The sequence below is a fragment of the Desmodus rotundus genome, chromosome 2 (genome assembly GCF_022682495.2).
Source record: "Desmodus rotundus isolate HL8 chromosome 2, HLdesRot8A.1, whole genome shotgun sequence".
Classification (NCBI taxonomy): Eukaryota; Metazoa; Chordata; class Mammalia; order Chiroptera; family Phyllostomidae; genus Desmodus; species Desmodus rotundus.
The window spans coordinates 100,256,824-100,270,972 of NC_071388.1; the positions used below are offsets into that span (position 1 = coordinate 100,256,824).

The window sequence follows — 14,149 nt, forward strand, 5'->3', positions numbered from 1 at the left end:
GTGAAAACCACAGATAACAAATGGTTCTTGACATTTGTGTCTTTCAGTGACACAGAGAGTAGAAAATTGTGCAAGAAGATGAAAGTTGACCTGAGCCCAAAGGACAAAAAGGTCGAATTATTCCATTACCAGTAAGTACCTGTGGTCATTTCCAATTTCCAAGTAAGCACTGAAAGCTTGTATCGGTATTCTCGCTGAACAATGATTTTTAGTTAGATCAATTTTATTTCTGAGTGATTTTTTTTCTGTGTTTACAATGATTTCTTTTAAAAAACATCTTGACTGTGTTCAATAGCTGAATCTTATTTAAGATGCTGCAGGAAACCAAAGGTATGTCTCTTCACAACCATTCCTCAAGTTAACACCCTTTTCTCCTTGTTTGACAGGGATGGTGCATTTCATACTGAGTATAACCGAGCTGTGACATTTAAGGTAAATTTACCTCCCTCGCTCTCGGCAGAGCTGGCGTCTGAATGGATGCCAGAAGTCTGGCAGCTTCTCTCTGAGAGAAGGAGGGCGAAGTGCACAAATAGCTCTTCCGGAGGACCTGAGGGGTTCTTCTCTCTAGAGCACATGTCAGCCGAACATCTGGGAAAGTGTGCAACCATTAACACAGCAGGGCTGACCAGACTTGTAGTTCATCTGTGACTCTATTAGCAGTTAGGCGTGTGACATCACACCTTCCCTTCCAAAGGCCAGAGTCTCCCTTTGCTGTGGCTTTGAGCCCTCCCTCATCTCTGCAGCAGTGCCCACAGCGGCTGCCCACAGGCTGGAGGGGGCTCGCTGTGCCCAGGTGAGCACACTATGTAGGACACCAGCCGGTTGGCACCTGCAGGCAAATGCAGCTTGTTCCAGATGAGATGCTGATGTCACCAAGATTTACCCTGGTGCAAATCCAATTTAGAAGAGGGTGGAAAAACATCAGTGAACATGAGTGTGGAGATCCTGTGACCTGCAGGTGCTGTTGCGTTGTTACAAAGTCACTGTCCCTCCCTGAGCCCTTCTCCTGCCCTTGGATTCTGCTCCTTCACATACTCATTTCCTCCCAACGAGCCTTTTCCTGCCTCTGGTCCAGGCAGCATTCCCCTGCTCTGGCTGGCGCCATATATTTCTTCTATATTTCTTCTGTTCCCAGATCTGCTGATCTCACTCGTTCCAACTTTTGTGCTTCCCAGACTGGGTTCGACCCTGTGCTCCTCTCTCTCTGTCTCTCCCTTCTGTGTCTCCTTCCATTCCTTCCTGTCTGTCCATCGTTCCTGCAGCTGTCATTGCCCCTATCCCCACCACCTCCCCCATCTCACCTCATCTCTTGTTTATCCGCTAACACTGCTTGTCTTTCAGTTGCTGCCGCTTTTACCTGATAGAGACACAGCCTGAGTACACATCCCCTTGACACCCACTTAGGCACTTAGAGACGATTTTAGCAACTAAAGTTGCCTAACCCCTTTTATTCTGTGTTGAGATGTCAAATGAATAAGAGAACAAGTGCTCCCCAGGAACCAGATTTAGCTGGGTGGGATGGGCGAGGTGCCTATGTAGTGACAGAAAGATGAGGGTTGGAGGGTGGCTTTTGTTTTATTTTTGGAAGTCGTGTTCAGTGTATATGTAGCCAGCCCTCTGAGAGCCCATGCTGTGAGTTTGGACCAGGGGATAGCAGCTGCTCAGAACCCTAGTTGCAGGAAAGGCGCGAGGAGCCCTGCTGGTCAGAGCTCGCCTGGGTGGGGTGGCTGAGTCCTGGCCTTTGTCCACTTCCTTAGAAAGACTAGGTGTGTACAGTTTCATTCTTCTGTGATTTTTACATCAATAAGCTGGAGATGTGGGCTGAGCATTATACCAGGGCAGAGTCTTGGTGGAGAGAGGGCATCCTTGGTCCCAGGGTCCCCAAAGCCTGTAGGACCATCAGGGATGGGGTAGAGTCCCTGAAGGTCTCCAGGGCAGGGGGAAGCGATGTCGTGTTCCCATGACTGCCAGACAGCTTCTGCTTTTCTGCAGGAGCAGCCGACACTAAGGCCCTCCTTGGTCATGGATTAGTTTTCCTTTCACGGTTTCTTCCAGGGCCTCTAGCTCCAGAGAGATGGAAGTGGGGCGTAGCCTCGGGCTCACACTCTGACCATTGTTGCTGTCATCCTGTACAGTTCAGCAGGCACCTGGTCACAGGGACTGTGCTATGGCCCTTAGAGACCAGAGGCCAGATAAGTGAGGGTAAAGACCAGGAAACTCAGAGGGAACTTCTTGTGTAAGTGGCCTTCTGCTTGTCAGCAGTCTGTCCTTCCCATGTATAAGTGGTGACCAAAGTCCGGGCGGCTATCTCATGACCTTCTCCCAGGCTGTTTCGCTGTAAGTGTGATTTCCCAGCCATGAAGTCATCACCAAGTGTGGTTGTCGGGCTATTTCCCTGGGATCAGAGCATCCAGAATAGGCTGGCCAAGGGTGGGCTTCCAGGTGCTGCTTCCTACAGACTTTTCCACCCAGGATCTTGTCAGTTAGAACACTTTGGAGAGAACCTATGAGTGGGGTTTTTCAACTTCAATTAAGGAAGAATAATATCTACCTGAAAAGCAAAATACTGCTGGTATGAATGTTTCAGTTGTTACATTCAAAAAGGCGATTTCCTCCCTGGCCAGGTGGCTCAGTTGATTGAAGTGTCATCCCATACCAGAAGTTTGTAGGTTCATTGTCTGGTCCACGTATGTCCAGGAAGCAACCGATCTCTCTCTCTCTCTCTCTCTCTCCCTCTCCCTCTCCCTCCTCCTCCCCCTCCCTCTATCCCCCCCTCCTCCCTCCCTCCCTCTTTCCCTCTGTCTCTAAAACCAATAAACATTTCCTCAGGTGAGGATTAAAACAAGTAATAATAATAATAATTTAAGAAGAGGCTATTTCTTTCCTTTTTCCATCTACATCCATCTTTTCTCCTTGATGCTGAGGTGGGGGTGGGAGGCATAGCGGGGCTGCGCTAACCCTTTAACAGACTCGTGCTGGTATGAGACAGGAGCCCCCAGCACAGTCGTTCCTACCTAGGTTGGGTTTCTCATCCCACTGACAGTCACCCTAAGGCCACAGAGCCTCTCCCTAGAAACAGTGCACATACATACATCGAAGTCCGTGTTTTCGTGTGGGTCTGGGGTTTCACAGGCTCTTGAAGCCCACTGTGCACCCCGGGTTGGGAGCCCCTGCACCAGGTTTTCTGTAACCATGTGCAGACAGGCACCTAGAAGCATCTTTCTCACGTGGCCCAGGGGCAGCTGCCCCTGTAGCTATGGATGAGTATGGGTCTTGGGAAGGCCTTGCCAGTTTTATTTTGACTTGTTCTATCGCAGTGAAGCTTTGACCAGGGACTGAGAAAAGGCAAATTTGCCTTCGCCATGGTGGAAATGGCCCTTCTCTTGCCAGGAGGTGTTTCAGAGCCCCGTTCGGATGGACAGAAAGCATTACCTGAATGAGAGCCTACGAAGTCTTGGCTGTTCCCCATTCTCCCATAACAGCTCTTTCCAAATAGCAACTTCCAGAAATAATAAGCCTCACTGGTTCTCTGTGTATAACAGTGGATGGGCTGACCGTGTAGCCTCAGCTAAGACGGTCTTCCCTTTTCTCAGGCCAGACCTCCCTCCCTCCCCCAACATACCCAACATACTGAGTGACACGCCCAATTCATCATGTGCTCATTGGAGCTTGATCCAAGTGGACAGAAGTGACAGAATCTTGCCTCAAATTGAGGGATACTGAGAGTTCCGTCTGTTGGCATGAAGGCCAACAACTCCCCCCCAAGGTGGAGGAGGAGGCTTGGCTGGTCTCTGGTACCCATCCCTGGTTCTCAGAGACTTTGAGCACCCTTTCCCAGAGCGGCTGAGAGGGAGCGGAGTGCTGTGCCTCCCAGTGAAGTGTGGCAGGAGGAGAGGGGAGTGGAGGGACATGCCCCTGTTCCCTGCCCCGTGTGCGGCTTTCCCAGGGGCAGCAGAGATTTGAGTCAGTTGTCCACATGACACAGGCGAGTTAAGCCCTTTATCTTGAAGCTCTTCGTCATATGTTCATCCTGGATCATCTAGAAAGGGGTCCAAGGAGAGGAGTACAGCAACCAGGTGGCCCCAGAGATGAGCGTCCTGCCCTGGGGCTTCCCATTCAAGCTCCACAGAGGTTGATCAGGATTAACATGCCTTCAAACCAGTTTAGATCATGACATACCAAGCAGGCTACAAGTAGGTGTGATTACCTGCCTATGTGGCTGACGGTTTTTGTGACTGCTTGAGAGCCCCTACTTTGGACAGGACTGGAATTGATCAGGGAGACTTCCTGGAGGAGGTGAGATTTAGCAGAAGCACAAGTATGTCTCTGGTTTGAATAAGCCAACTAATTGTCTCAAAGTTCCTTTTTTTGGTCCATGAAGAAGCATAGTAGGTATGGACCAGCTGACCAAAGTAAGGGGTTATGTGACTGAAAAATCCTGGTGGGGGTGGGGGGCTGGGGTGTAGTTTTAGGGCCCATAGCAGTGATGTCAGTGGGCAATGGAATGGCACACTCCCAAGCATTTGCCCATATGCCACATGCAGTTCCATTCTGGGCACTTGGGTCTCCAGGCAGGGAAACAGGCTGGTTCCCGATTCCCCCACCTCCTGCTTTTCCTGACTAAATTGGGTTTTTCTTCTCTTTTCTTCAGTCCATAGTGGCCTTTCTGAAGGATCCCAAAGGGCCCCCACTGTGGGAGGAAGATCCTGGAGCCAAAGATGTTGTCCACATTGACAGTGAGAAGGTAATACACTTCCCATCAATTCTGATGGACACTGGAACTTCCCCTGAACCGGTTTCCCAAGGACAGGTGCCCAAGGAACTGAGAGGCTGGAGTGTTCCCTGGCCAGCTGTGCTTTCTCCAAGGGAGCTGGGCCAGGGCCCTCGCATCTTACCTGATGCTCCTTGCTGGCCTCTTGATGGAACCAACAGTTGATCATAGGCTGCCTGCCTGTGAGCTTCCTCCATTCCTTACTCTTATTTAATGTATTTTAACATCTTTAGTGTTTCCTTATAGGAATATCTATTTAAATGTCCTCTCCTTGTTACATAATCTGGTTGTTGCTGGATTTGGCCTTGTGTTTTTTCCTTTTAAAGAAGAATCTGTGAGGTTTGGGTTCCATTTCCCAGAGGCTTGGGTCAGGTCTCTGAGATGGGCCAGGATGGGAGGCTGTAGGGGTGGAAGGTGGATCTGATTTGTTGTCTCCATACAATCATGAGCCTCCTCTGGAAGCCTGCCCCTCTGACCCTAAGGTGCCTCTGCCCCCCGCGCACCTGTATGTGCTTCATGCTCTTACCTGTTTGGCTGTGCCTGCACGTAGGGATGGCAGGAGTTTCTTGGTGACATTTCAAAGGGTCTGTGGAGCAAGAAGTGCCTTTTTTGTAGATGGAGGGAGAATGTTCTTTCTTGGTAACATAAAATGCGCTTTTTATCTTCCTCTGCCTCTCCTCCTCTTTCATTTAAAATTACTGACTCTTAATGCTTATTACCCCAAAGAAAGTGATGCCACTTATTCTTTGTGGAGGACGGGGTCGTGTGTAATCACTGGGGACCAACCAGGTGGGTCTGTAGTGATGGCAGTGAGGGGCCAGACATCAGTGCTCCTCTGGGGTAGAAAGTGCCAGTATCAGCAGCTAGGTGGTAAAGCCTTTTTTAAAAATTTATTTTTAAATTTAAGCGTAGTTGGTATACAATTTCATGTTGGTTCTATTAGTTTCAGTTTACTATATAATGTTCAGCATTTTTATACCATGTGATCACCCCACTAAAACCTTTATAAAAAGCATGTTGGGGTCAAGGAAAGAGGGTCAGGTACCAGGAGGTGGTGGCACCAGTGCCTGTAGCTCCGTAAAAATATGCAGCTTAAAGTGATGGTTGCTCTGGGTAGGTGTTGTGTCAATATGTGGTTTTAGACCCTGATCAGTGATAGCCCGGTGCCTCCTTCCCCCGAGATGTGCTTGTCCTCAGGCTCCTAAGATTGCTCTTCTGTGACTGGGAACATGCGCGCACGCACACACACAACGGAATACTACCTACCCATAGGAAAGGGCGAAATACTGCCATTTCTGACAGCGTGGATGGGCGGATCTTGAGAATATCATGCTAAGCGAAATAAGTCAGATGGGAAAACAACTACATGATTTCACACATGTGCTAAATAAAACAGAAAGCAACAAACAAACAAGTGAAGAAAAAACCTCACAGACACAGATAACAGCATGGTGGTTACTGGAGGGAAAGGGGAGTTGGGGGATAGTGAAGAGTAAAGGGGCAAATATACGGTGACAGAAGGAGACTGGACTTGGGGTGGTGAACACACAGTGCACTATACAGATGATGTGTTACAAAGTTGTACCCCTGAAACCTATAATCTCACTAACCGATGTCACCCCAATAAATTTAGTAAAATTTTAAAAAATGAGTACCTTTACCCTCTAGTTATGTAAATATTTTCAGAATTTATTATAAAATGTTTTAAATTCTCATAAGATCACCCTGGCTGGTGTGGCTCTGTGGATTGAGTGCCAGCCCGTAAACCAAAGGGTCGCTGATTTGATTCCCAGTCAGGGCACATGCCTGGGTTGTGCGGGCCGGCTCCCCAGTAGGGGGCGCATGAGAGGCAACCACACATTGATGTTTCTCTCCCTCTCTTTGTCCCTCCCTTCCCCTCTATCTAAAAATAAATAAATAACATCTTTTAAAAAAATAAAATAAATTCCTATAAAGTACTTGTAATCTTCATATAGCTGAAAAATTGTAATACATATTTGTTACTGAAAATTTAGAAAATACAGCTTTAATGTAAAAGAAAGAAAAAATCCCCCTATCCTTCCTTTTGAGAAGTGCCACAACTGCTATTTCCTGTAGCTTTTTAGGCTTTCAACGTAATGTAGCACATAAGTATTAACAGAAGTGTCATCAGACGTTCTATGCTGCTTTGCCCCCCCCTTAATATAACACGCACAACTTATTGTGACATTAAATATTCCTCTTCGTAGTTTATAGCGATGCAGCAATATTACACTGTGTGGGATGCACTGTCATCTGTTTACCTAATGTCTTCTTGCTGCCACAAAGCTGCATTTTGAAATTTCCTCTTATTTTCCTTATTATTCAGAAGAGAAAAACTTTAATTTTCTTCTGTGGAAACTGGTTAGAGGAGCTTGTTTTAATCGAGGTGTGCTGTCAGGGCGCTTCGCTGCGGTCCGTAACAGGTTTGCTTTTTCCCGAATGTCATCGGCGCTCTTTGGAAGAACCGTCTCCCACGCTGCTTTACACAGAAGTCTCTCCATGAGCACTGTTATGATCTTTGTCTTTTTACATTTATTGTGTTTATTTAATCAATAATTATATATTGCCTAATAACGTGCCAGGAACTGTTCTAAAGATTTTACAAATAAATGATTGGTTTAGCTTGGAACATCCTGGGGGTGGGAGGGACATGTCTCATCCTGTGCCCTTGTGGGCTCTGGGGGACATGGATGGTGGTGGCAGGGCCTCGGGAAGAGATTAGCAGGCACGGGCTAACCCTGTGTTCCAGATCCCCATCTGCCCGAGTCGGGCCTCTGTGAAGACAGCTACCTACCACGACACCACTGTGCCATTGAGCACACGAAGACGGGCAGCCTGGTTGACAGCCTCATGTAGTATAAAAAGCTCTCTGCAGACTTTTAATTGTTCAGGCGGTGCTGAAAGTAAAGCCGGTAGCCTGGTCCTGACTCCTTCGTCCCCACAGGTGGCCTTGGGAAAGCCATTTGTCTGCTCAGGGCCTCAGTTTCCTCATCTGTAATATGTAAGAGCGGTCTAGAATAGATCGTCCCTGGGGTTCTTTCAGCCCCTGACACACTATGACCCTGTACTGCAGCCCACAGACGCATGTCAGACTGGGGTTTCTGAAGTGCTCACCTGCTCCCCCAGCACCGTGAGCCGGGGGGAACGGTGCCTCTGTCATTGTGTTGTGTGTGACCTGTGATGTTCTCTATTTGTGCCTCAGGAATTCAGACGGCTCCTGAAGAAGGAAGAGAAACCGGTCCTGATGATGTTTTATGCCCCCTGTGAGTGACCTTTCTCCTTTGGGCCAGAGTTAGTTGTTCAAATTCTTGGCGGGCCAGCTGGGGATTGTGAGGCAGGGAAACTGGGAACAGGCCCCAGTTCTCACACTTACAGCACCTAATCATGCTGCTTACCCCATCTCAACATCTGCACCTCTTTTCCTTCATCTTGGCCTTTCATCTGGCTTTCCTCCCTTCCTGCTTCCACACCAGTTTTTCTCTCACTATAAGTGGTATCCTTCTGCCCTCTTTACCCTCAGCTCCACCCAGCAACAACACAGGTCTCCATTCAGGTACCTCACCTTCCCTCACCCCTCTGCCTCCTGGGGCTGAAAGCCCCTATCCTGCCAGCTCTGTGTTTGGTGGAGCCACCTCAATCTCAATGCTCTCTCCAAGGTGCTGCTGCTGCTGCTGCTGCTCACCACGCAGAGCCTGGCTGGCCTCAGGGCAGCTGCTTCTCCAGCCCTGTCTCCTGCACACCTCTGCCGGTGCCACCTGGGAGGGGAGTGGGGATCAGGACCAGGAAGAAAGTGGCTCAGTATTTGTGTTCAGTTTCTGTATGAGGCCAGAGGCCATGGGAATAGCAAAGGATCATTGACACGACAACCAGAAGACCTGGGTTCTCATTCCAGGTATGCCACCAATGAGCTGGGTGACCTTGGTCAAGTCCTCACCTCTCTGTTCCTTAGTTTCCATTTATGTAAGAAAAAGGATTGGATCAGAGCAGTGGACTTCAAACTTTTTTACTGCATTTTATACATTAAAATTTTTTCATTGCAATCCATACTATAAGTACACATAAATTACACAAGTTGAAACAAAAGTTTTCACAAAACCATACTAACTACTTACTCTACAAGATATAGTGCACAATGATAATTTTCTTTTTTATTCTGTTTTATTTAAAAGAAGTCATTGGTTTTCCCTACTACTTCATAACCCTCTAACAAAGGGTCCGCAAACTCTGGCTCATAGGCGGGCTGCCTTTTTTTGTAAATTTTTGTTGGAACACAGCCACATCCATTCATTTACATATTGTCTGTGGCTGCTTTCAAGCTACAACAGCAGAGTTGGTAGTTGACCATACGTCCTGCAAAGCCTCAGATATCTCCGGTCTAGACCACCCCTTAGTCTAGCGGGTCCTGACCCACAGATAAAAACCCTGAGGTAGAGCCTGTGTGAGGTCTTTAGTTAGACCTGTGACTGTGAACTGCACACGCCCTTCAGGAGGCCAAAGGCCTAAGGGCTGGAGAAAGAAGGTCTGTGGGTGGTGGGAGGGGGGTGTGTCCAGGCGCATTTGTGGCTCTAATGGGTATCCTGAGCTGTGGCACTGGAGTTCTGTTTATTCTTAAAAGCCTGCCTCCAGTCTCCCCTCCTGAGAAGTTCTTTGAACAAAGGCTCCTCCCATTCTCGCCCTGGGGACCATGACTTCCTGACTGATGCTCTTCTGTGGGGTCCTGGTAGTTGTGCCTGATGGAGGCTGGTGGCTTGTTCTCCATGACAACAGCCTCTCTCAGCTCATGTGAACTGCTGGGTGGCCCCCACCTGACCTCCCTCCAGATACCTGCCTGTGGAAGGAGGACCCGTTGTCCCACCTCCTGTGAGATCTGGCTCTGCCTGGAGTGGTCTGTACTTTAACCCTGGGTCATTTGCTTTGTTAATGTTCACAACTGAAGGCTCTCACCACCTTTGGGTGCCTTCACCCTGAACACGATCAAGGATCAGAGCACTAAAAGACATCCCAGTTTGAGACTTTCTGTGTGTCCCAGAACTGAGCTGAATTATGAGGCCATGAAGGCTCGAGTGCATGAGTGTAATAAAAGCACAACTTTGTTTCATTAAAAACAACAATAGGCTTCTGTCCAAGATGGAGGCATAGATAGGTATGTTTTGCTTCCTTACACAACCAAAAGAAGAACAACCACCAATTTAAAAACAAAAAACAACCAAAACTGCCAGGAAATCAAACTGTATGTAAGTCCAGCAAACCAAGGAGTTAAAGAAAAAACATTCATCCACACCGGTAAGAGGGGCAGGGACAGGCAGCTGGAGCAAAGAGGACATGCAAAAAGGCAGTGGCTGGCAGACCAGGAGGTCCCACATTCGCATGTGGGTAAACCAGGAGGAACAACCAGGGAGCGAGACAGACCACACAACCCGGAATTCCAGCCTGGGGAAATAAAGCCTCACAACCTCTGTCTGTAAAAACCTATGGGGGGTTGTGGTGGTGGAAGAAACTGCCAGTCTCACAGGAGAGTCCACTGGAGGGAACAGTGGGGTCCTGGAACATACACAAACCCACCTACCCAGGAATCTGCACCAGAAGAGCCCAATTCACTTGTAGTTAGCAGGGTAAGTGACTGAAAACTGACTGAGAGCCAAGCAAGCAGCATTGTTCCCTCTCTGACCCCTTCCCCATATACAACACCACAGCATAGCAAAGTGGGTTGCCCTGCCCTAGCGAACAACTAAGGCTCTGCCCCACACAACATAACAAGTGCGCCAAGACAAAGAAATATGGCCCAAATGAAAGAACAGATCAAAACTCCAGAAAAAAACTAAGCAACGAGGAGATAGATAACCTATCAGATGCAGAGTTCAGAGCACTGGTAATCAGGATGCTCACAGAAATAATTGATTGAGTATGGCCACAAAATAAAGGAAGAAGTGAAGGCTACACAGAGTGAAATAGAGAAAAATGTACAGGGAACCAAGAGTTAAAGGAAAGAAACCAGGACTCAAAGATTTGGAATAGAAGAGAGAAATATACATTCAACCAGAACAGAATGAAGAAACAGGAATTAAAAAAAAAATGAGGTGAGGCTGAGGAACCTCTGGGACAACTTTAAATATTACAACATCTGAATCATAGGAGTGCTGGAAGAAGATGAAGAGCAAGAAATCAAAAACTTACTTGAAAACATAATGAAGGAGAACTTCCCTAATCTGGCAAAGGAAATAGGCATGCAAGTCCAGGAAGTTCAGAGAGTCTCAAGTTGGACCCAGGGAGGAACACACCAAGGCACATTATAATCAAATTACCCAAGGTTAAAAATAAAAAGAGAATCTTAAAAGCAGTAGGAGAAAAGGATATTTACCTACCAAGGAGTTCCCATAAGACTATCAGCTGATTCCTTAAAAGAAACCTTGCAGGCAAGAAGGGGCTGGAAAGAAGTATTTGAAGTCATGAAAGGCAAGGACCTACATCCTAGGTTACTGTATCCAGCAAAGCTATAATAAAGTGCTTCCCAGATAAGATAAAGGAGTTCATCATCACCAAGCCCTTATTATAATAGACTTACCTAAGAGAAAGAAGATCAAAACTATGAGCAGTAAAATGACAACAAACTCACAACTATCAACAGCTAAACCTAAAAACAAAAACAAACTAAGCAAACAGCTAGAACAGGAACAGAATCGCAGAACTGGACATTACATGGAGGGTTATCAGTGGGGGTGGGGGCAGGGTGGAGAACAGGGGAAAAGGTACAGGGAATGAGAAGGAAAAATAGGTAGAAAATAAATGGGGAGGGTAAGAATAGTATAGGAAATGTAGAAGCCAAAGAACTTACATGTACGACCCATGGACATGAACTAAGGATGGGGGAATGCTGGTCGGAGGGTGCGTGCAGGGTGGAAAGAGAAAGGGGAGAAAAAATATGGGATAGCTGTAATAGCATAGTCAATAAAATAGACTTAAAATTAAAGGGGAAAAACTCAAGCAACAGCAACAAAAGAATCCTGGGTTCAGTGTTTGGTTTCACCCCATTTTGTTTCTCCTCGAGGGAGACTTGAGGAATGGGTCTGCCTACACAGCCTTTGAGGGCGGCCCCCTTTGGTTTACGGCAAAACCCTCAGGACTCAGCGCACTGGTTAAGTGAGACTGAAACAGTGTGTCGGTTCACAGTACGTGCCACAAGGCAGAATCCTGGTGGAACCATGCAGGTTTCACACGATGACACCAGGTAATCACTTACAAAGAGTGGTTTACTCGCAGTTTGCACCTGAATGTGAATTGTCGCCCCCACCCACTCCCAGGCTGTTTGGCGGCGCGCGCCTCGTCTCCATGGGCAGAGATGGCAGCATGCTGGTTGTCTCTGCGAAACAGAAAGCTGGGCCGAAGTTAGGTTCCCTGTAGGTGTCGCAGAGCCGCTACTGGTGGAAGGAGGGAGAAAACACGACTGTGACGTTCAAATTGGTGGTGGAGAGGTTGGGTTGGATGGCCTCCTAGGTGCCGGGTACGTGACCCCAGGAGTCTTTAGTTGTTGTTTTTAAAGAAACTTCTTTAAAGTGTCTTTAAAGTTTTTAGTACACTCATGCACTCAAGCCTTCATGGCCTCATGATTCAGCTTAGTTCAGGGACACAGCAATTCTCTGACTGGGAAGCCCTTGGACTGTTTTTGGGGTGAAGGAACCCAAAGGCGGTGAGAGCCTTCAGTTGTGACAAGGAATGTGGGTCCTCACGTCCTACTGTTTATTCAGTAAATGTTTATTGAATTAATGAGAAAATAATGGGCTGACTGCTCTAACCTTTGGGTGTGAGCGGGCTAATTAGTCATCTCTTCCCCTGCCTCCCGGTTGAATCCATTGAAAAATAAACTCAGACAGGGATCTCAGTACCACCTGCATTTTTGGTAAAGTTTGATTGGACACTGGCATGGCCTTTAGCTTCCTGTTCCTCTTCTGTCACTGCTTCCCCCCAGTACCTTCTTCCCCCAGTGCTGCTGGCCTCCACCCACGGGGACAGCTGACCAACTCCCCACTTCTTTAGGAGGTTTGGGGGATAATGTTGCAGGCTGCAGATAGGCAGAGCTGGAAGAGAGGCCACACCTGTGGGGACAGGTAATAAATTAGGCTCCTGACTCATGAACATAGCGGAGTAGGTGCCAGACTCCCCCATCTCACCAAGTCACCGAGTAAGAGTGGGTGGAGGGCTGCAGGTGTGCCCCTTACTCCCCCTCCTGGGGAGTGGAGTGACATCCTCTGTTCCCTGTGAAATGTTTCCCTCATGGGCCAGAAGGCAGACTCTCAGGCCTTGTGTTGGCTGAGCCTCCCCTGCTGGATGCCTGGCTCTGGTCACCCTCCCAGGGGTTGGCTCTGCCCCTTCGGCCTGCAGGGCAGGTGCTGTCTCTACTTCACAGGTAGGGAAGCTGAGGCTCAGGTCACTTATGTCACTAGCCCAGGGTCATGTAGGCAGCAAATAGTCAAGGGGAGATGCTGACCTGGGTTTCCCCGCTAGGACCGAGCACCGTCCTCTGCCACGTGGCCTCCCATCATCCCTTCTGCATGGTGTCCACCTGGGGGAGCACGGGTGTCCAGTGAAGCTGGCGTTGTTGCTCCTGTTCCCAGTCTCCCCTCTGAATCCCGGCAGTGGGAGCCAAGTCCCATGACAAGTGTCATATTTCTTCCTTCACGTTTGTGAGGATCACGCTGTCGGGGCAGCTACTGGGGAGAGCACATCTCGTGTTCTGAGACCAGGGGCCTCGGCCGCACCCTGTGGACTGACCTTGCGACAGCTCCTGTTCCCCTGAGTCTCCCTGAGTCTGAACCTGAACTCATGGCATAAACTGAAAGCCCAGGCTCAATATGCTGGTGTGTTTGTGGCCATCTCTCTGCCAGGCAGGGATGCCAAGGAGGGGGCCATGGGCATTTTGAGAGTCTTGTGTCAAAATATCCTGCATCACATCTTCTCCAGTAAACTTGGTACTGGGAGGTTCAGGTGGTCCTGGGGGAGTTTGACCTGCTCACGGTTCCCCGGGGTCTTTGTCCAGCCTCATGGGTGTGAGCATCTCTATTACTCTGCCCACGGCCTGCCAAGACGTTAGCTAAACATGGATTAAAACTTGTTAGCCTGCTGCCGCGTGGCCCTGTCCACGCTGTTCTGTGTCGAGAAAAGAACCAGCCCAATGTGGGGTTCCAGGCAGCTTTGCTGTCTGGAGCCTTCAGGTGCCTCTCAAAGCCGGTGCTGCAGCAGAGTAGGATCCTGCAGGATCCGTGCGGATACTCGGCCGCCTCTGGTTGCAGGGAGGAGAAGGGTTTAAGTCGAGGCCATGCTGAAGTAGCAGTGGATGTTTGGGTCTGACTGTCTTGGCCCTGA

The 14,149-nt window shown here is 48.5% G+C and overlaps 1 protein-coding gene across 1 annotated transcript in view; it reads left to right on the top strand.

The window, feature by feature from the left end:
• Window positions 1-14,149, top strand: part of PDIA5 (protein disulfide isomerase family A member 5) — a 92,114-nt gene that overhangs the window by 37,678 nt on the left and 40,287 nt on the right. Inside the window, exons 4-7 of the mRNA XM_053918438.1 lie at window positions 48-131; window positions 387-432; window positions 4,652-4,744; window positions 7,995-8,055. Of these exons, the coding sequence (XP_053774413.1) occupies window positions 48-131; window positions 387-432; window positions 4,652-4,744; window positions 7,995-8,055 (284 nt within the window). The remainder of the gene's footprint in view (window positions 1-47; window positions 132-386; window positions 433-4,651; window positions 4,745-7,994; window positions 8,056-14,149) is intronic.